The sequence below is a fragment of the Mandrillus leucophaeus genome, unplaced genomic scaffold (genome assembly GCF_000951045.1).
Source record: "Mandrillus leucophaeus isolate KB7577 unplaced genomic scaffold, Mleu.le_1.0 Scaffold608, whole genome shotgun sequence".
Classification (NCBI taxonomy): domain Eukaryota; kingdom Metazoa; phylum Chordata; class Mammalia; order Primates; family Cercopithecidae; genus Mandrillus; species Mandrillus leucophaeus.
The window spans coordinates 862520-885943 of NW_012106564.1; the positions used below are offsets into that span (position 1 = coordinate 862520).

The following is a 23424-nucleotide window of genomic DNA, read 5'->3' on the forward strand; positions in this document are numbered from 1 at the left end:
CGAAACAGTGTCAAATCCCAGACTTCCAATATACAGTACCAAAAAAATTAACTTTTTAATAGTGATTACACGTTGGATACATTAGACTAAATAAAATTTTACCTTTTCTTAAACATTTTTCTAATGCAGCTAAATAGAAAAATTACATGTGGCTTCTACCATAATTCTTTTGGACAGCACTGATCTAGAATTAGATCAGTTATTAATAGTTTAAACGATGTCATGTATTAATTGCACAATTTCCATACTGTATGTTTTAATGTAAGCTAACAGTTAATTGTAGCAAGGTATGCAATATTACTTAAAAGAATTAAATGCATATAAACGGTGTTAATCTGCTATCTCTGGAAAAAGGAATTTGGTTGCTGTGGACAGAGGTGGGAGAGAGAATTTTCACTGTATGTCCTTTCACATTTTTAAAATTTTACTTATTTGAAAATGCTCAATTAAAACAAACACTTCATAGTATGTTTAGATATTGCTAGTAGAGCCTTAATTCCCATTTATTTATACATAAACAGCAAACATTATTTGGTACAATGATCATTCCAACTGTCACTGTATCACAGTATACATTATACACTGCTTACACAGTACACAGTATACACTGCTTAAAATGGGATTTATTTAAAAACAAATCTTTAGTTCACTTGAGGTAGGCATTAAACTCTCATCATACCTATACTTTGCTTTTGTCTATTTCAGCCCACATCTGCTTTAGTTCTAGTTTGTTCTAGTTTTGGCAGTAGCATTTTGGTGCAGAGGAGGAGTTAACTAAAGTAGGTTGAGAAAAGGCTTAATAAGAAATTCTTCACAAACCACTGATTCATCAAGCAAAATATCACCTGCTAGTCCATAATGACTGGTGTTCATCCAAGAGACAACTCTGTGGAGGTGTTTTTTTTTTTTTTTTTCTTTTTTTCTTTTTTTTCTTTTTTTTCTTTTTGGCTTTTTGAGACAGGGTCTCATTCTGTTGCCCAGGCTGGAGTGCAGTGGAGTGACCATAGCTCACTGCAGCCCAGACTGCTTCAACTCAACAATGCAAACAATTCTTCCACTTCAGCTTCCCAAGTAGCTGGAACTACAGGCACACGCCATAGCACATGGCTAATTTTTTGAAATCGTTCTTTTACTTGTAGGGACAGGGTCTCACTATGTCACCCAGCTTAGTCACAAACTCCTGGGCTCAAGTGATCCTCCTGGCTCAGTCTCCCAAAGCGCTGGGATTATAGGCGTGAGCCACCACACCTAGCCAGGTAACTCCGAAAGTATCACCACAGGATAGGATTCTATTCCAAAAGTGGTCAGTTCATTTTAGCCTATGTTTTGTTTTTGTTTTCATGTGATTGATAACTTTAATCACTTGCTTTGGGTGCTGGAAATACATTATACCACTATCTGACCCATTAAACAAATAGTTAGAGCGCCACCTGGTGTTTGTTCTGAAGTGGAATGTGGTTTTAAAGGTCCCAACATGCCCAGGCAACACAAAAACCACATTTAATCTGGAAGGCACCCTAGAGATTAGTAAATAGTTAGTCCCGCTCTGCAGAACTCCAAGGTTTTCAACGAGGCACCTTAGTGCCTGCTGTCTGAAGTCTGTTACCCTTCAATCCCCTATTTTAAATACAGAGCTTTCAAATTATATTTCATTCAGAACTAAAGACATTCTTTTGAAACCACTGTCTTTAGTCCAATTTTCACATTTTACAGTGAAAGAATATCAAAACCCAGAGAGACTAAATTGCATATCCAAGGATGGATTATTTCAGAAGAAAAAGTCTGACTTAAAATACACTGCTTTTTTTCCATTAAAGACATATTGCTAAATTTACAAAATTATAAAAGGCTACTAATCTTACCCAAAAAATCCACTACAACTAAAGTTATCCTTTACCTCTATTTAGAAATCTTTTTAAATTAGAAAAATCATGCACGGATGCTGAAGAAAGGAGGCAGATAAAACAGCATGTAAGTATAACACAAAATAAAGTGTAAAATCACCAGTCTGAACTTCACTACCGTCCCCGAGGGTCACCACTGACTAATGACTGTCTTTCACTCTATCTATATTCATAGAAACACTTTTTTAAGGTATTTTTTTCATTCCATTAATTGGAAACAAACCTGACATATTGTTCTATTTGGTTTTTTTAACATCAAATCTGTCAGCACATCAAAATTTTTCCTGCGTTTAAGACATGACTAAATACATCAAGTGTTTACAACAATGCTGCAATAAACACTTCTACACATGTACTTTCCCAAACATGTGTTCTAAACTCTATTTTACCTTCAATCTGACCTGCTTGTGTCTGAGCTCCTGTGTATGGTGGTTGCTGCGGCTGAACTCCTGGTGGGTGAGCTGCTGAGGAGGAGGAAGCAATGCTGTCGGGTGTTCCTGAACGATCTTCTGCAGGAGCACTGGGTGGCCCTGAATAGTCAAAAAAAAGTCAGTTTAGTATCCAATACCTGGCCTTCCCCCAGTAAGCTCAAGGAATACATTTGGTTAAAAGATACTAAAAATACTATAGAATAAGTATATAACCACAAATATGGCTTTTTACATTAAATGTATGTACTTTATTTTTTCCTTTGTTCCAGTCTCTTAATCCAAAGCTACAACTGGAAGTCCTTCCTTATAAAGTGTAAAGTACTATATTCCTGAGTCTTAACCTCTTCCTGCAAAAAAACAAAACTCACGTCTGCAATGCCAATATCCTCCTACTCCAAGCAATGTATTCTGCACATCAACCAAAATTATCACTTCATTCTTTCAGGGGTCTTCACTGCCCATAAATTAAGTTCAACCCCCTAGTTTGGCATTAAGGGTCCAAACATTATTTCTCACAATTTCTCTTCTCACACGTCTCCCTTTCAGCTAAACTAACTTCTACCAACTCCCATAACACATCTAATATTTTTTGACCTCTATTTCATTTATCACTGTTCTCTCCACTATACCCCATATATTTAAATATAACATTCACATATTTAAATATGACATTATTTAAAATCCAATTATAATTCCACACTCCTAGTAAGCCTTCTTGACTCATGAATACCTTTTCCACTAGTGAACTTCTATCTAGTTTACTTTTATTAACCCATACTGACTTCTACTTTGCATTTCTGAACAGCTCCCCCTTTCACTCTTAAAGCCTCTGCGGTCTTTTGGCCAGGCTCCTGATCGTTGATTGTTTTTGTCTGCCTCACATGGCCTAGCACTCTAACTTACATATGGAGACACTGTCATTCTTCCAAAATAATGAACACAGAAATGAATGGAGAGAATATACTACAGTTCCAATGCTGTGACAGTCAAAAAAGAGATTCTGAGGACAATGTAAATATGTCTTATTCCTTTAAATTCTTTCTGCTTTAGCAATGCAGAAGAGTGGTTAAAAGCATAGGCTTTGGAGCTAGACTACCTAGGTTCAAATCCTAGTGCTGTCACTCACTAGCTGTGTAACTCTGGAGATGTTACATAATCTCTTTCTGTGCCTCAGTTTCCTCATCTGTACAAAGGATATACTAATTCCTATTTCATAAGGTTATTGTGAGGATTATCAGTTAACAAGAGCTTATGGCATGGGCTTATAAAAGGAATTATACAGCAAAAGCTTATAAAAGTGACTACTACTCAGAAAGTTCCATATAAGTACTTGCTATTATCAGCAGACTAATTTCTCTAAGGGCAAACCTCTATCTTCTGCTCTGATGTATCCCCAGAACTTACCACAGTATTAGGCACAGTTGACAGCTGACAGTCCAAGTATTAACAAGAACCTAAACTAGGATATAATAGTGGTAATGCAAGAGACTGATGATTGCCAGAATAAAATCGATGATGGTTTCTATCTACCACCATTTTACTTAAATTTATATCTATGTAGATAAATACATATACACATTCTTCCTATTAGCCTAAATATATATGTATTTGTTACTTTGGCTCCTCTTTCCTCCCTTATATGTAATTTATGACAGTTAATGTTCATTCCAGCTTTGTAATATTTTATCCCTCATTCCCATTGCCATATTCATTATTGTAATAAGCCATATTTTTACCACATCACACCTGAAGAACTACAAAAGTATCCTGGCCATGTGTACAGTTTTTCCGACTATAATTCAACACACAAAGCTGTGAGAAAAATGGGTCTTCAAATAATGTGAATCATATTAATATTATTCTACCTGGAATACAGTACATTTAAATCAAAATTTAAAAGTCTGACCTCATCAGATTTTCACACAATTTTATTTAGTGAGTAATTCCATGAAAGTCTCTAAGAAATACAAAATGAATACACCGTATACATTTCCAACTACTGATAAAGGCAAAGTAAATCCATCAGATAAACTCTCCCCCAGGTAACAACTAAAAACATGAACAAAAGAAACTATTTGAAATAACTGAAAGTCAATCAGAAACCAGAGTTTACCCCAATAAAACTAGAATGGGTAAGAATTAAAAGCGCTGACCTCTGCAGCTCCAATGGCAGAAAACCACAGTGTTAACCACCTCATGGCTGGACAAGCAGCTGAAGATTTAGGAGGAAAATCCCTGAAGTGAGGGTGCCACTGAAAGGGTAAGACCCAAAATCTAGGTATATATACTCTGCCCAAATCCGCAGCTGACTGTAGGGCTGGGAGAGCGGAGGAGGAGATCTCAAGAAGGCTCAGAGAAAAAGCAGCACCTGGAGCAAGCTGAAAGGACTGAGCATACATATCAGCTGCTATACACCATAGGGAGAAAGAAGGAGTAGTTTTGAGTATGTGAAAGTTATCAAAACCAAAATGAAGTCGTTAATGTTAAAAAATATAAAAAACTCTGATATGGCCATGAAGAGAGGATTCTTAGAAAAACTATCACAAAAGAGCTCAAAAACCACAAGCCTACACAGAGGCCATCACAACTTTGCAAAAATAAATAAATCAATACTTTTGTGACTGTGAGGACATCTGCCCAGAAACTACCTGTCCAACCTCAGACTGGCATCACTCTTGCTAATGATCTTCACAGCCAACAATAATTATTTCAAAACAATTACGTATTCTCCTCATTTTTTCCTTTAAAAACTTTTGTCTGACTTTACCTCACTGAATATGCACACAGTTTACTATGGCATGCATATTTTCAATGTAATGCTCTATTCCCAAATACCTTTTTCTTTTAGAGAGCCCTTTTCTGTTTGTTATTTATGTTGATAAAGTCCACACAAATGAACTCCCTGCCAGATCCTCAAAAGAATATAAAGAATCCCAAGTCACTACAACATATTAACCAGAATGTCTAGTTTTCGACCAAACACTATTAGACAGGCAAAGAAACAGAAAAATGTGACCCTACGGGAGTTGGGGAGTGTGTGTGGGGGAGAGGAACGCGGTCAACAGAAACTGACTCCAAATGGGTCAAGTGTTAGATGTTGCAGATAAACATTTTAAAGCAGCTATTCTAAATATTTTTAAAGAATCAAACATAAATACATTCAAACAATTAAAGGAAAATGTAGTCTTAATGAAAGTCAAATAATCTCAACAGAAAAACAGAAACTATAAAAACTCAATGGAAATTCTAGAACTGAAAGCACAATTAAATAATTCACTAGAAAGGTTCAACAGCATATTAGAAATCACAGTGACCCTGAAGAGTTCAACAGAAATCACCCAACCTGAAGAATAGAGAGAAGACTGAAGAAAAATGAACCTTAACGACTCATGAGACAGTATCAAGCTCTCTAATGTGTTATTAGAATCCGAAAAGAGAAAAAGAAGCGGGAAAAAATAATGAAGAAATTATAACCAAAAGTTAAAAAGAATAAAACAATATAGGTACTGCTTTAAGGTTAAAAATTTGTTTATATACAAATCCACTCTATACTCAAGCAATTTAACCAGAAAATCTACATATAATTTTCAATTTCTCTAAGAGAAAAGACAAATCAAATATAATTCGAATACTGCAACTAATCAAATTATAAAATAGTTCAGATTTTTGCAAACTTTCTAAATTTTACTTTCAAAAATTTACTTGAACCCAACAGTGGTTATTCTTTAAGGGGGAGGGTGCTACTGTTGGGGAGAGGACATAAGAAAGTTTTCTGAGTATTGGAAATAATCTACATCTTAATCTAGTTAGTCTTTTACATAAGTGTACAAATATGTAAAAATTTGTTAAACAGAACACTTAAGACTTGTGCACTTCACCATATCCAAGTTATTCTTCAATTAAAGAAAGAATGAAAGGGAAGAATGGGAAGAAAGGAAAGATGAAGGAAAGGAAGGGTATAAAGGAGTTGGAAACTAACTTACCTGAAACCTGATCATCTGTTAAGCCAAACGCTGACATAACATTTTTATTGATTTCATCTTGGTTTTTTAAAGGATCAAAAGCAGACATACTTGCTGCCATAACCTGAGTAGACTGTTTTCCAGAAGAATCAGAAGCAGGCTTTTCTTCCCTACCATCCACAGTATCTGCAAGAAGAGAGGAATAAACAAAAACGTGTTTCCTTTTTATCTATACTCGGTAAGGCCTAAACGTACAAGATAGGGAAATAACGTATGTGTACAACGATAGTCTGGAATATTAAGTATGTCTGAATATAAGATTATAAATCATTTTACTTTCTTTATACTTTTTTGTATTTTTACTTCTAGTACCAGGGAGGAGAGGGCAAAAAGAAACAGAAGATTAACAACAGCTTTTCCAAAAAAGTTATTTACCTCCTTTCATAAGAAATATTAGATGAAAAAAATACAAGCTCCTGGATAAAGAGAAACATTTTACTGTTTTGGTTTTTTTTGGAGCCCAGTGACCTATATCCTAGTATCAGATACCCACTGGGCACTCTGGAAATAACAATTATAGGAACTAAGGCTTTATTTTATAAAAAGAAACTTAACTAAAGTTATAATCTCAAATTTAACATTTCATTTTTACTGTCTAGTGGTCCACTACTAAATTACATGGAAATCAAGCCAACCATAATTAATTCATAATCTTCCATAAACAGCACATTAAAAACATTTTTGAATTTGCTACCTTCTATTTTAATATGTATTACTTATTAAAATACTTATTCAAATGCTTACAGATAAAATGATGTATATGGGATCTGCATCAAAATAATACAGGAGTGGAGCCGGGTGCGATAGCTCATGTCTGTAATCTCGGCGGGAGGCCAAGGTGGGTAGATCACTTGAGGCCAGGAGCTCAAGACCAGCCTAGCAAAACCCCATCTCTACCAAAAATACAAAAATTAGCCAGGCACAGTGATGCATGCCTGTAATCCCAGCTACTCAGGAGGCTGAGTCACAAGAATCACTTGAACCCAGGAGGAGAAGTTTGTAGTGAGCTGAGATCGTACCACTGCACTCCAGTCTGGGTAACAGGAGTGGTGAAAGTGTGTGTACCATAATTATATGATACCATAAGTTGATAACTGTTGAAATTGTATGTAGGTTTATGGGATTCATTATAATGTCTACTTTCGTATATACTTAAAACTTTTCTATAATGAAATGTTTAAAACAACAACAACAAAAAACAAAATGTTAAATATTATGAGCAGGTTAAATTTAAAATCATGCTTTTCTTCTAAGGATACTAAGATATTCCACAGGCATTTATACTACTGTCTTTCGAAAGAAAGAGTTCAAGAATAACCTACATTTTACAAATAGGAATCCAAGTCCAAGATACAAAAGACATCAAAACAAACAAACCAAACACACGAACAAGTAAACAAAAGGACTGTTGTTAATCATTTACTCAATTAAGGAACAATGATTATCACTTTTGTTACCAAGTAAGTAAATGAACATCTGTTCTTAGATCACCCCTGTAATCAATACAAAATGCACCTTCTGAAAAAAACTAAGTGCTAAAGGAATATAAATACCCACAGCACACACTGGCTGGCAGCTCATTCATTCCTAACATACCATTCCAGGCTACCCTAATATTTTCTAAGTTTTTGGAAAAGGAAAACCCCTAGAACTATTCCTTTAAAACACGTCTACCAGTTATCTACCTTCCCTACCAAGTTCCTTCCTCTAATCCCAAGAGCATACCACGTCACTCTTACAAATTGTTTCCCCTCACATCTCACTACCTATGCCTCTTTTCACTTATCACAAACTATAACGATCAGGAAACACATTATATGTCCTACTACTTGCTCCATTAGCTGCTGGAGATACTGCCAACAGGTCAATCTTCTATCTAAGGTAGTTTACACACCATTTGCCTCTTGGAGGAAAACAAGCATCCAAGAACCACTGTAACAGAGAGCTGAAGACCACAGGCAGCCACGTTTCTTGGTGAGGGTAATCCACAGGTTCTGAATAGCACTGATAGCTGAGTGGCAATTTCATTTTGTGGACTAGATTTCAGTTTCTGATGTAGGGCTTTTGTTTTTGTTTTTGTTTTTTAAAATTAGAACTATCTCTAAAAATAAAATGCAGATTGTATTATTCTTACATCATCTTATCATCAGATACGTCAGACAGGACACAATAACTAGAAGATGGCCATACAAGAAAACAACACATGGCACGACTTCCAAGATGCAGAGAAGAAACCAATTTTAACATCTTTTACGTTAACATAGGTAAAAAGCTAACAATAATATGTATAAAAATACAGAAACAAAGAATGAAGTATAAACAGTAGCAAGAAATAGGTGAGGAAAAAGTTTCACCTAAACCAACAAATTCATAAATCCATTCCTGAGAGTAGAATGTGGGCCACTGTAGCTAATTTCTGAACAGTACTGGCTATACTGGTTAAATTCTCATCTACATTTCTTAGTATTTTGCAGATGGTTAAATCCCCTGAAATTATATGCAAATGTTGTGTCAGCATCTATGAATTCTTCTAGAAAAATTGTCCCATTATGTTCTGAAATAGAAGTGGAACTAGAAATCACCAATCACCAAATATTTATTAACTATCTATCATTAACATAATTCCACATGATTATTAGAAGACAGGAAGAGAGAAATGATGGAAAATACGTCTTTATTTAAACTGTAACTAAAATAAACACAGAAAACAAAAACTCCCAAATTATTTAATGGCCAAAAACAGAATACATGCCATTTATCCACAAAAATTATCTTGTGTTAAGCCCTTTACATGCAGTCATCCAGACCAGACTTTTTTTTAATTACTATTTCACAATACGGCCAGTTTTAAACATATGAAAATTATAAGCAAACAAAGAAGTTGTAAAAAATAATGAGTTTTCTTTAAATGCAACATCTAAGAATCTTAAAAGAAGAAAGCAGTTTTTTCACTCTACTTTCAAGTCATAACACATACTTAAATTTCAGTCCACATTTTAAAATACATTTGGTCCCAAAATTATGTCAGTTCCAAATGTCGATACTTCTTGCTTTATCTTAACACAAATAGTACATGTCATCTATAAAATGGGGGGAAAAAGTTTTTCTTTAAATATTATTAAAAATTGTGTTTCAACTTTACAATGTACCATTTTTAATGAATATTACTAATCTAAGTGATTTTTAGTTGAAACTACTTCCAACACTACGTAATATTCATGAAATGATTTTCAATTCCCAAGGTTCATTACTTACCTATTATACTAAAAAGGGTTCATGTGTCAAGAGGATTTGAAAACTGATCTGTGTAATAAACCCAAAAGTCTAAGACTAGTTGTGAATGAATCACCCAGAAAACACTTTAAAAATGGGATTTCCAGTCCCTAAACTCCAGTAGGTCTATGATGAGATCCAGGAATTGGTATAATGAAACCTCCTAGTAATCCTGATGAAGAGCAAGGTTTAGGAACACAGACATAAATACTAGTAAAGAGGCAGAGGAACAAGAGTGACACTGGGGGTGCCATCCTTCTCCTACTTAAAAAGAGTTTTTACAAACCTCCAAAAAGACGTAAGAACAATAAATCAGAATACAATGGATTCAGGGTTTACCATTTTCAGGAATATTGGTGGAAGGTCCAGGTTCTCCTGGTGGTTCCAAGCTATCCAATAAACGATTCACTTTATTTCGAAGTTCTATCAGTTCTCGACGGAGATATTTCACCTGACTTGATTCAAGGGGTCTTGGTTGGCCATTAACTGAAATAAAAACATTTATTTGCTTAAAATTAGAAGTTCATGAATAAGTATACTAATAATATGCAACAAGGAAAAATAAATACAATTCCTTTAAAAAAACAAAAACAAGATATCGATGTAACGGAGTAACTTTTTTTAAAAAAAGGAATTCTCTATGGCTAATAACTTATTTTGGGAAAAAAGTCAAATGATTTGATGCCAGACCAAATGATTTTCAGTTGACTGAAAAAAATGAATTCCTTCATTCAGCAACAAACACTGTCAAACACTCAGGTTATTTTTAAAAAGAAAAGAAAAAAAAGTGATACAAGGCTCTGATTGCAAACCCCAAGACAGGAGTTCGAAAATTAAACTAAAATGCTTTATGCATTGCCAGTATACATACATACAAACTCCTGAAGCACCTAATTAGAAAAGGCCATCTATGTGAAAATAAAAGTTCAGGGCAATTCTTTGTTAAATATGTTTCAAAATCAAACCACCAATTATAAGCTTTTAGAAGAAAACTCACCAGTAATTCACATACTCCCTGCATAGCTATGAAGTTCAATACAATCTCCTACCTACATCAATTAATTATTGGTTTTCACTTGGTATTACTGTTTTTTCTCCCATATTAGAGGAGAAAAATAGCTCCTAGCAGCCAGAAACTGGTCTGGTACAGTAAGATAGGCCTTAGTGTTGCTAGAGGCTGGCCTGGCACTCACAGGTAGGCTGTGGTGTTCTCCTGTTGAACATAAATATTTCAAAGAACACCAACATCACAGAAGACTATCATCTGTGATAGATCAACAGTCCATAACCATGTCAAAACTCAGACAAAAACAAGAACGCTGACCACACCAGAAAAATGACCAAACAACCTTTTATCCTGGCTAATATGAGTGACTGCTACTGCTTTACCAACTACAGCTTTAGCCTCAAGAACCTTGCACTTACATGCCTAGTATGGCCTATAATCTGTTATTATCTACTTAGTGGGTTTAAGAGCACTAAGCTCCAAATTATATTCAATTAAAAGTTTAAATTAACTAAGTTTAAATTAACTAAGTTAATATTAGTTGTCAGCTTGATTAGATTGAGGAACGCCAAATGATTGGTAAAGTACTGTTTCCGGGTGTGTCTGTGAGGGTGTTACCAGAGGAGACTGACATTTGAATCAGTGAACCAGGAGAGGAAGACCCATCTTTAGTGTTGGTGGGCACCACCCGATCAGCTGCCAGTGCAGCTACGACAAAACAGGCAGAAGAAGATAAGTTTGCTTGTTGGGTCTTTAGCTTGCTCTCCTTCCTATGCCAGACGCTTGTTTCCACTCCTCCTGCCCTTGGACATCAGACTCCAGGACAAGAGACTCCAGTTTTGGCCTTCAGACTCTAGGGCTTGTATTAGCAGCTTCTCAGGGGACTCTCAGGCCTTTGGCAACAGACAAAGGCTGCACTATCAGCTTCCCTGGTTTTCAAGCTTTTGGACTTGGACTGAGTCACTGAGCCACTATCAGCATCAGCTTCTCTCTTTCCCCAGCTTGCAGATGGCCTATCATGGGACTTCACCTTGTGATCACCTTGCAATTCTCCCTAAAAAACCTCCCATGTATCTTATTGGTTCCATCCCTCTGGAGAACCCTAGTACACATAATAATGTATCTTCATTAGTGTGAATATAATTGGAAGACTTCAATGAACCATTTCAAGCACACAACAAGATAAACTTACTAAACACCCATCTTTGTTAAAGCTTTATATATATTTTTTTCAAGAAAGAGTCTTGCTCTGTCACCCAGGCTGTAGTGCAGTGGCCTGATCCCAGCTCACTGCAACCTCTGCCTCCTGGGTTCAGCAATTCTGCCTCAGCCTCCCAAGTAGCTGGGACTATAGGCGTGCACCACTACGCCCAGCTAATTTTTTTTTTTTTTCAAGAAAGAGTCTTGCTCTGTCACCCAGGCTGTAGTGCAGTGGGCCAGGCTGGTCTCAAACTCCTGAACTCATGATCTGCCCACCTCGGCCTCCCAAAGTGATGGGATTATAGGCGTGAGACACCACGCCTGGCCAAACCTTAATATTTTTTTCATCTTTGCTCCTAACCACTAAGAAATGAAACAGCATAGACATAATTAAATCTCCCAGAGTACCTTTCCTTAAAACCCATTCCCCTACTCGATTTTAAATAATTTTATGTTTCGCCCAAAACAATCTAGACTGTTAGATTTATTCCAACTATGTTTCGTTGTATATAATTGGTATGTTAGTTACATTTATAATCCTTTTATATTAGGCACACAGCAGTTGTTCTATGTAATAAATGCCCCCATATGAGGCAAAATAATTCCCTTTTGACCAGGCGTGGTGGCTCACACCTGTAATCCCTGCACTTTGGGAGGCCGAGGTGGGTGGATCACGAGGTCAGGCGATCAAGACCATCCTGGCTAACATGGTGAAACCCCATCTCTACTAATAATACAAAAAAAAAATTAGCCAGGCGTGGTGGCGGGCGCCTGTAGTCCCAGCGACTCTGGAGGCTGAGGCAGAATGGCGTGAACTCGGGAGGCGGAGCTTGCAGTGAGCTGAGATCGAGCCACTGCACTCCAGCCTGGGCGACAGTGAGAGGCTCCGTCTCAAAAAAAAGAATTCCCTTTTATTCATAGTTTGCTATGACTTTTCAACATGATTGAGATACGAATGGCTTTTCTTTATCTAGAGATGATTCATTTTTCTCCTTTAATCTGTTATATAGAAAGTAGTATGTGATTTTCTAATTTAAAGCAATCAGACTCCTTAAGTGAGCAATTTTGACAATGGTGTGTTTTAATATTCACTGATGAGTTTGATTTGTAAATATTACTTAGTATTTTCTATCTATGATCATAAGTGACACTGGTCTTCATTTTCCCTGGCTGGTTTTCATGTTAATGTTATATTAATCCCACAAAATGAATAAGTGCATATTCCCTCTTTGCCTATGCTCTTGAATAGTTTGTATAATTTAGAATCATCTGTTCCTTAAGTATTTGGTATAACAGTTGGTCCAATTTCTTTAATGTTAATTGGGGCAATCAAATTTTCTATTTCTTGAAATAGTACATTAAATTTCCCTAAGAAATTGTACATGTCACCTGAGTTTTCAAATTTAAATAAAGGAATTCATGGTATATATAATATAAATTTTTAAAGTTTCTACTACAAACCTTTCATTTCTAACATTGCTTATTCGTGCCTTGTTTCTCCTTAACTAATCCTCATAAAGGTTTGCCAATGGCATCTTTTCAAAATTGTTGATCCTAACAATTTCGATTTCTAGTTCACATCTCCTCTTTATTATTTCCTTCTAAGTTATTTGAGCTTTGTCCTTCTGTAACTGTTTGAATACCTTGCTCAAAACCTTCCAATCCAGTTTACTAATATAAGTATCTAAGGCTGTAAGTACTACTCTAAGTACAGCTTTAGCATTCTCTAAAAACTTGGTTACACAGAAGTCATTACCTACTTATTTCTAATTCCCATTATTATTTCTTCTTTGACTTATTTAAAACTGTATTTGTCTCCAAAAGTAGGGAAATTTGGGTTACATATTCTGTCCAATGTTCTCTAAAGAGGCCAGAGAATAGGACCTTTAAGGTATCTATTCTCTGTTATATCTTGGAATTTTCTGGAAGACTTGATTTACAGTCAACTTCTATAATGCACTATGAGTACTCAAAAACAAACAAACAAAAAAATGTATTTCTCCCTAACCGCTAGATGTAGAAGACCAAGGCTGTTTGAGTCTGCTTGATTTATCAGCTCTTCCATAATTGTACATTTATTGATTTATCTTTGTTCTGTCAATTTTTCTTAGGATAAAACATCTAAAGCTAACATGCATAAGTGTTCAGATTGTTATACAGTCACAGAGAATTATTCTTTTTATCATCATAGAGTGACTATTACTACTCAAGTTTTTATACAAGTCTATTCTGTTAATAACCAGCTTTCTTTGCATTTGTCTAGTATGTTTTTCTAGCCCTTTACTTTCAAGCTTTGCATAATAATATTTTCTGTCTCTTGGAAGTAGCATGGAACTGGATTTTTTTTTAAACTCCATTAAGAGATTATTTTAACTGATATAGGTAGTCAATTCCTGTGTACTGTGATTAGTATTTTGTTCTATCTATTAAGCTTTCTATTTCTTTTATTCTGCCACCACTTTCTACTGAACTGAGCAGGTACCCTTTTGTTTTCTTTTCTTCTCCTTTCCTGACAATGTCTAATTTTTCAATAATAACTCTTACATGTATATCATGCATACTTGCGCATTTGTAGTATGCAATTTAAAAAATCTAAAGTTAATTACAATCTTCCTCCCAAATAAGTCCTTAAAATATTTGTATTCCTATCATCCCTTCCTGTCTTACATATTATTGCCCAGTATTCTTGTCCCAAATTGTTTTTATTCCCTAAAACTATCAATTTTTTGTAACAATCAATGCTCATTAAAACGTACACATTAATTTCATTGGTGCTTCCCAATCCCCTGACAGCCCAAGATTTAAGAGTTAAGCTTCCTTGACTTCTCCTGTATCAAGGGAAAAGCTTTTCTAAAATACTGCTTTTGAAAGCTTACCCTACTGAGGGCCTAGGATCAAGCAACAGTTTATCTGCTCACATTGCTTCTTGCATCTTTCACCACCTTCTGAACTAAATTTCCTTCTTGATGAAGACCACTGTTAAAAATTACTTTAACAAGGGTCTGTGAATGGTAAATTCTCAGTCTGTCAAAGTATTTTTACTTCTCATTCATGAAATTTGGTGGAGTACAGGATGCTACTTTTCTAGTTATTTTTCTTAACTGTTTGCAACTGTGATACTACTGTATTTTAGCTTCTATTACTACTATGAAGAAGTCTACCAACAGTCTAATTGTTTCATATGTGATCAGTCTTATTCCCTCTGGCTTTTAAGGTAATCTCTCTGTCTTAGACATTTTCCAGTTTCATGACAATATGTCCAGTGGGGATTTGCCTTTACTTATCCCTGCTCAAGGCTCCCTGTGCCTTCTGAATCTGAGGGTTTATATCTTTTATGTAATTCTGAAAATTTCTTTAGTCATTACCTCAACATATTTCCACTCTCCCATTCTCTCCTTCTTGAAACTCTGAATGGAAATATTCTGGATGTTCTCATTTTCACCTTCTCTTTGCCTGTGTTTTTGTGCTTTACTCTGTAATTTATTTGGATTTCCTTCGCAGTTCACTAATTCTCTTTTTAGCTATGACTAATGTGTTTAACCTATTCACTTAGTGTTTAATTTCAATGATTATATTTCTCATTTCCAAGTTACTTTCTTTTTAAAATCTGTTTATTCTTTTTCCATAGCACAATAGCACCTTGCTCTTACATTCTCGTTTTTTTGTTTTTTATTTCCTGAGATGGTGTCTCACTCTGTCACCCAGGCTGGAGTGCAGCGGCGCGATCTCGGCTCACTCTCCGCCTCCTAGGTTCAAGCAATTCTCCTGCCTCAGCCTCTCAAGTAGCTGGGACTACAGGCGCACACCACCACAGCTGGCTAATTTTTTGTATTTCGGTAGAGACGGGGTTTCACCGTGTTGCCCAGGCCAGTCGCGAACTCCTGCGCTCAGGCAATCCGTCTGCCTTGGCCTCCCAAAGTGCTGGCATTACAGACATGAGTCACCATGCCTGGCCACTTTTATATTCTTATTCCTTCTTTTATGTCTTAAATAACTTTTAATTTTGTAGACTATCACATATTTTAACAAAAGTTCTTGAAAATCTAATCCTACTATTAGTTGTGTCCAGTGGTTCTTGCTTACATGACAGTTTCGTGTGTCTTACAGTTTTGTCTGTGAGAAACCTATGTGACCTGGATTGAGAATACACCCCTCAAGAGAGATTTTGGCCTTTCTTCTGAGATTTTTCTAAAATGGTAACATCTGGGTTTCGGAGTTACCAAACTACACGGATAGTTTAAATTTAAACCCAACTCACTTGAGGACCACAATTACGAATCCTCAAGGGACACTTCCCAAGCCCCTGATGGGCCAAAGTATAAGAGTCAAGCTTCCTTGACTTTTCCTGTATCAAGGCAGACTTTTCTAAAATATTGTTTTTGAAAGCATGGCCTACTGAGGGACTAGGACCAAGGGCCTACACCATGTAGACGCCAGATGGCAATTCCTTAAATTATGGAGGCTAAAATCTCTACTATCACCACCAAGAACACCCCAAGTTTCAGCTTTTGGTACATCAGGCTTTAGTTCCATCTATTTTTTGTTCCCTGGATATTTCCCTTACTTTTCTGGGCAAGCTGAATTACGGAATTCAAAAAATACATTTGTAAGTTTGTCTAGCAGATCCTGTTTAAAGTAAGGGTCTTCAGATTATCTAATCTGCTTTATGCCTAGTCAATAGTTAAGTATTTTACATTCAATACTGTAAAAAGATACCTTTATTTTAAATAATTTTAAACAGTTTTTGTTATTTAACATTTAAACTCTGATTATTCATATTCATCCTTCCTAGATGGAGATGAAATAGATACAAATTAAATCAGTAGACCATGATTGTATTTCATACTGAACTCTAAGATTCATGCAACAAAATTTAAAAAAATGAAATGCTAAACAAAACAACCGGAAAAAGTGTACACATTTTATTTTTCACATAATCACACTAACGTTTAACTCTGTAATCTTTTCTATCTTGTCCCTTAAAGTTCTGCCTTGCATATCTATCAAGATCTAAAAGAAAAAATCTAAAAGATTAAAATTAGTCTTGCATTGGTTTTTATCAGAACTATTTTTAATCTTTAAGTACTCCTTGGGAAATACTGTCTAAAGCAAGGGTCCCCAACCCAGTGCTGCTCTGTGGCCTGTTAGGAACCAAACCGGGCCAGGCTGCACAGTAGGAGGTAAGTGGTGGGCTCCGCCTCCTGTCAGTTCAGTAGTGGCATTAGATTCACATACGAGTGTGAACCCTATTGCAAACTGCACATGCGAAGTGGAAGAGTTTCATCCCGAAACCTTCTCCCGCTGACCTCCCCTCCACCCCGTCCATAGAACTGTCTTACACAAAACCAGTTTCCAGTGCAAAAAGGTTGGAGAATACTGGTTTCAAGTATCAGACTTACATGTTAAGCCCTGAGAATAAGTAACAACATACTGTAATGTGAGAGAAGATAATTACAATTCAAAAATTCTAATACAGCTAAATTAAAACTATAATACTGTACCAGGGATAACTAAGTTATACCTGATTTCAAAAAAAAAAACATACTTAACACTCTGTTTTTACTGAATTAAACTTCCATCATTTGCTTAAAACATACATAGCCATAAGCTTCAAGTAACCTAAAATAACTACCTGGACACAAATAAATGTAATAATATTTGAATCAGTTATTGCTTACCTGAGTCTTTAAAAGGAAAAAAGCCAAACATCTTTAAAATACAATGAATAAAATAGTAAATTTATTAGAAAGTTTACTACTCACCAAATAATGTCAGTTTCAGTATCCTACTACACTGAATTGCAAAGGAAAGGTCAGAACTATCAAAAATTGTTATAAGATCTCCATCTGGAATTTAAAAAAAAGTTTCAGATTTGTATAAGCAGTGAACTAGTAAAAATTAAAAATCCAAAATGTAGATTGTAGAACATAGTTGAACTCTCCCATAAAACCCTTAAACTTTAAAGGTTTGTCTAGCAAAAACGCATTTGTTCAAAAACACACTAAATCAGTTTTGCTTATTACTCTTACGGCAAGGTATTTACACATATCCACATGAAAAAATATAGCTAAAGTTAACGCATTAAGTGCCTTAATATTTACTAGTCACTAGGAGGAGATTCATTGACAGCAATATCATAAATTGTTGGTTTAGACTGAAATCTTTTCATTCCAAAAAACTTACGTATTTTACCAAGAAATAAAAAAGTTTCCCAAAGTTCAAATCTTAATCATAGGTACAGTAAAACACTACTGTTGCAAAACTGCTTTAATGAATGGATAGTAAATTCTTTCAGGTCACTGACCATTTTGATACTAAGATGAAAACAATCAACTCTTCCTAGAAAAATATTTATATATTCAAAACAACGCATATTTATGACCATGAAGTCCCCCAGATCTCAGGGATAAAGAATGCTATAATTAGCATACCAACTGTATGTGTCAAAAGCTTTCAAAGGGCTAAGGGAAAAATATGTTCTCTCAAGAAAGCAAGAATAAAAAAGCAGCCTAAGAGACAAAGAGTTCATCAGGGACCTCTGCAGGGTGTCTTCACAAACAGTTGGGTGGGGAGGAGTTCTGTCCTGGGGAGGCCACAAGACTACTTCTGGGATGCTCTGCTGCACCTATTTTTAACACGAATTAGGTGGATTTATTTTGGACAAAGATGACAAAACTGAGAATTGTATAACTGTTTTTAGCTCCTTATAGCCAGACCCACTTCCCGTAACATACCTGTTTAATGTTCAACTTTCATAAACACATTTTTAAAAGAAAATAAAGTATGTATGTAAAAAAAGAAAACTTCCTGTTACTTTTTTTCTTTTCTGAATCCTACAACAGAAACAGAGGTATCTCTGATGGCAGGAACTTCACCTAAGCCATCCCTCCACTCTACTAACAGAATCTAAGGGAGACAAATCAAAACAATCAAAAACTTTTTGGCCGAGTGTGGTGGCTCACACCTGTAATCCCAGCAGTTTGGGAGGCTGAGGTGGGCAGATCACCTGCGGTCAGGAGTTCGAGACCAGCCTGGCCAACATGGAGAAACCCCATCTCTACTAAAATTACAAAAATCAGCCCAGTGTGGTGGCGTGTGCCTGTAATTCCAGCTACTTGGGAGGCCAAGGCAGAAGAATCACTTGAACCTGGGAGGTGGAGGTTGCAGTGAGCCAAGATCACGCCACTGTACTCCAGCCTGAGCGACAGAGCAAGACTCTGTCTCAAAAAAAAAAAAAAAAATCATGAAATACAAAGTTGTAACTAAATGTGGAAGACAAATTACAACTCAAGCTAAGGGTCCACTAACTGTGACCAAGGGGCAAAATCCCTGTGTTATTACAGGTCTGTGAATGAAAAACGGTTTTTACATTGCAAAAAAAGATAAGACAGAGGCCTTATGTGACCCACAAAGCTACAATAGTTATTATCTCTGATCTATTAAAGTTTGCTGACCTTAGACCTAAACAAAAACAAGGTAGTTAAGAGAAAGCCAATCAATGAGGTCAGTTTGAGATAAACGCAAAGCATCTTCAAGTGAAAAAAGGCAGTTAAAGGCCAGGCACACTGACTCATGCCTGTCATCTCAGCACTTTGGCAGGCAAGGCAGGAGGATCGCTTGAGCCCAGGAGTTCAGGACCAGCCTGGGCAACACAGTGAGAGCCCCATTTTGATAAACATGAAGAAGCGGCGTGCAGTGGCACACGCCTGCAGTCCCACCTACATGGGAGGCTGAGCTGCAAGGACTGCTTGAGCCCAGCAGTTCAAGGCTTCAACGAGCCATGATCACACCACTGCACTTCAGCTTAGGAGACAGAGCAAGACACTGTCTCAAGACAAAAAAATAAAAAATAAATAAAAATAAAAAATTTAAAAAAGAGTTAAGGAAGTACTAGCCAGAGCAATTATGCAAGAGAAAAAAATAAAGGGTATCCAAATTGGAAAGGAAGAAGTCAAACTTTCCCTGTTTGCAGATGACATAATCTTATATACACAAAAACCTAAAAACTCTACCAAAACCCTTAGAACCAATAAATGAATTCAATAAAGTTGTCGGAAACAAAATAAATACACAAAAGTAAGTAGTGTTTCTATACAAATACAAAAAATAAAAATAAAAAATGCAATCCCATTAACCATAGCTACAAAAATTTTTAAATATCGAGGAAGAAGTTTAACGAAGATGAAAAACCTCTACAAAAAAAAAACACTGATGAAAGAAACTGAAGAGCTGACATATGTAATGACATCCCATGCTTATAGATTAGAAGAATATCATTAAAATGACAAAACTACTCAAAGCAATTTACAGATTCAATTCAATCCCTATCAAACCACCAAAATTATTCACAAAAATTATTCACAAAATTTAAAAACAAATCATAAAACTTGTACAGAACTACATAAAACCCCAGACAGTCAAAGCAATACTAAGCAAAGAACAAAGCTGAAGGTGTCACACTGACCTCAAAATACACTACAAAGCTGTAGTAAGCACGGACTCGCATAAAAATGGACCCACAGAACAACAGAACTGACATAAAAACAGACCCACTGACCAAGAGAACACATAGATCAACGGAACACATAGAACAACGAAACAGAATAGAGAACCTGGAAATTAATCCATGTTATCTATGGTCAACTGACTTTTGACAAAACCACCAAGACCACTCATTAGGAAAAGGATAACCTCTTTAATAGGTCGGGAAAAGATTTCAGGAATAAGACCTCAAAAGTGCAGTCAATAAAAGCAAAAATAAATACGATTATCTCAAACTGGAAAGCTTTTCTGCACAGCAAAGGAAACAAGAGAGTGAAAAGAGAACTTACAGAATAGGAGGAAATACAACTACACATCTGACAGAGGATGAATATTCAGAATATACAAGGAACTCAAACATCTCAACAGCTAAAAAACAAACAATCCAATTTTAAAATTGGCAAATGATCTGAACAGACATTTCTCAAAAAAAGACATAGAAATGGTCAATAAATATATGAAAAAATGCTCAACATCACAAATCATTAGAGAAATGCACACATATCAGGAAAATGAAGACCACAATGAGGTTCACCCCAGTTAGGATGGTTATTATCAAAAAGACAAATAACAAATGCTGGCAAGAACGAAGAGAAAAGGGAACTCTTATATATTATTGGTAGGAATGTAAACAGTACAGCCACTATGGAGAACAGTATGAAGGTTCCTCAAAAAACTATAAATACAACTATTTATAGTTGTATTTATAGTTTTTTATAGTTTTATGGAAAAACCTATTTCCATAAAGAGAATTTTGTCAACAAATGTGTCTGGGAACACTGCATACTACAAACTTCTGAAAACATATATAAACGTATTATAATCTGAAAACTTCTAAAGAAACACTTTTGTCTTTGCTTAAACCAGCTTTCCCATACTTAGTTGACCATGAAAGCCTTTTTCATTCCAAGCATACTAAAACCTTTCATTTTGGGAAATAAGAATACAAAAAAAAATTTTTTTCAGGCTAAAAGAAACCAGAATTATATGGACAAAAGGAGAAAACAATGCTTGTAAAAATGTATGTGAAAATGTTCTAACACTTAAAATTCCCTTCTAATAAACCACTTAGCAATTTTTTTTTTTTTTGAGACAGAGTCTTGCTCCATCACCCAGGCTGGAGTGCAGTTGAGCAATCTCAGCTCAATGCAAGCTCCGCCTCCCGGGTTCGAGTTTATTCTCTGCCTCAGCCACCCAAGTAGTTGGGATTACAGGTGCATGCCACCACGCCCGGCTAATTTTTGGCATTTTTAGTAGAGACAGGGTTTTACCATGTTGGCCATGCTGATCTCGAACTCCTGACCTCAAATGATCCGCCTACCTCAGTTTCCCAAAGTGCTGGGATTACAGCATGAGCCACTGTGCTCAGCCCCACTTAGCTATTTTTAACTGATAAGAAAATTATAGTAACTATATGAACATCGCATTCAATACAAGAAAGGGCTCAACCACCATGAAGGAGAAAACGGGAAAGAGTCCAATAAAAATGGGCAAAATAACACATACAATACTTAAGACTTTAAGGTCAGGCATGGCAGTTCATGCCTATAATCCCAGCACTTTGGGGAGGCTGAGGCAGGATTGCTTGAGCCCAGGAGTTTGAGGTGACACTCCAGCCTGGGCAACAGAGGATCTGTCTCTTAAAAAAAAAAAAAAAAAAAAAAGGACTTTAAAAAATAGCTTTAAAAACACTCTTACCTTCATCTTTATACTTTATTGTTACTTCATCATTACTCAGAAGTTTTCCTCTGAAAACTCGTTGCATCATTAGCACTAATTCATCATAAGTAATATCTTCATTATGAATAGGAATTCGCCGAATATCCTCCCCAAGTTGAGCTTTGATGATTAGCTTCCCGCTCAGATCCAACTGTCCGTTCATGGTGGACTCCAGGATGTTCTATATATACAACTCTAGAGAAAGACTGATAAAAATGGTTTTGATAACTAAACAACAAAACATATCTTAAAAGTTGAGAGCAATGCTACTATTAGATGCTAAGAAACTCCGGCCTCCAAAAGATTCATTATCCCCATGTTACAATATTTATGTTAAAATGGTCTGGAGGCAACATTATTTTACTTTAGGGATAATAAAATAAGCTTTTATGTCTACTATAATTTTTTCTCATATTTAACTGTTCATCTGACATTACCATTTAGATTTTTCTTACTATATCTAAAAATAAATTCCTGATCTCCCATCTAAAACTGCCTCTCCTATAGGCCTCTTTTATCCTACTTCTTTGAGTTGTATAAGACAAAAAAACCTTGGTTGATCTCTTTCACTCAAACCTTACATCCAAACTGCCAACAAAATATGGTTGCCACTACCTTTAAAATAACTCTGGGGTCCAACCACTTCAGCACCTTCACTGCTATCAACTTGACTCAAGCCACCATCATCGCTTGCCTAAACGACTAGAAAAGACTCCTAACCAGTCTGCCTGCTTTTTACCTTTGCCCACTTTTAATCTAGTCTCACCATCACAGTTAACGCTGTTAAGTAAAACTTAGCATCATTCTGTTCAAAACCTTCCAATGCATTCTCATCTCAAAAAGCAAGACCTATAAAATCATCTGGCCTCTGGTCCCTGGCCAAGTATTTAACTTCATTTCCTACCTCTGTTCTTCACTCACCCCTGCTACACCCATACTTCACGTTTTCCCTTTGTCTTGAAACTTTCTGATACCCCTCATATGATTCAGATTCCTTATCAATTGTGAACTGAGACAGGTCTTTCCTAACCATCTAATTTAAAATGGCTCCCCTGTCATTATCTTCTTATCCTGCTTTATTTTTCTTCAAAGCACTTAACACTACAAGACATCAAAAATTTGTAACTTTCTATTGTCTTTTCCACTTGATGGCAGGAAGTAAACAATTATGTTCTCTGTATTCCCAGAGCCTACAACAGTGCCTGGCAGACAATAGTCATCCAATAGCTGTTAAATAAAGGGAAAAATAACTACTGGCTTTAAAACTCTATTATCCTATAAACTGTAAATGCTAACTCTGAAGACAGAGTTATGTGTGAATACTCAAA

At 35.9% G+C, this 23424-nt stretch overlaps 1 protein-coding gene across 1 annotated transcript in view; it reads right to left on the reverse strand.

Moving 5' to 3' along the window:
* Nucleotides 1-23424, reverse strand: part of TFG (TRK-fused gene) — a 38954-nt gene that overhangs the window by 9984 nt on the left and 5546 nt on the right. The window contains exons 2-6 of the mRNA XM_011999893.1: nucleotides 22076-22302; nucleotides 17599-17682; nucleotides 9970-10116; nucleotides 6319-6483; nucleotides 2294-2434 (exon numbers count right to left, since the gene is read on the reverse strand). Of these exons, the coding sequence (XP_011855283.1) occupies nucleotides 2294-2434; nucleotides 6319-6483; nucleotides 9970-10116; nucleotides 17599-17682; nucleotides 22076-22259 (721 nt within the window). The 5' untranslated portion in view covers nucleotides 22260-22302. The remainder of the gene's footprint in view (nucleotides 1-2293; nucleotides 2435-6318; nucleotides 6484-9969; nucleotides 10117-17598; nucleotides 17683-22075; nucleotides 22303-23424) is intronic.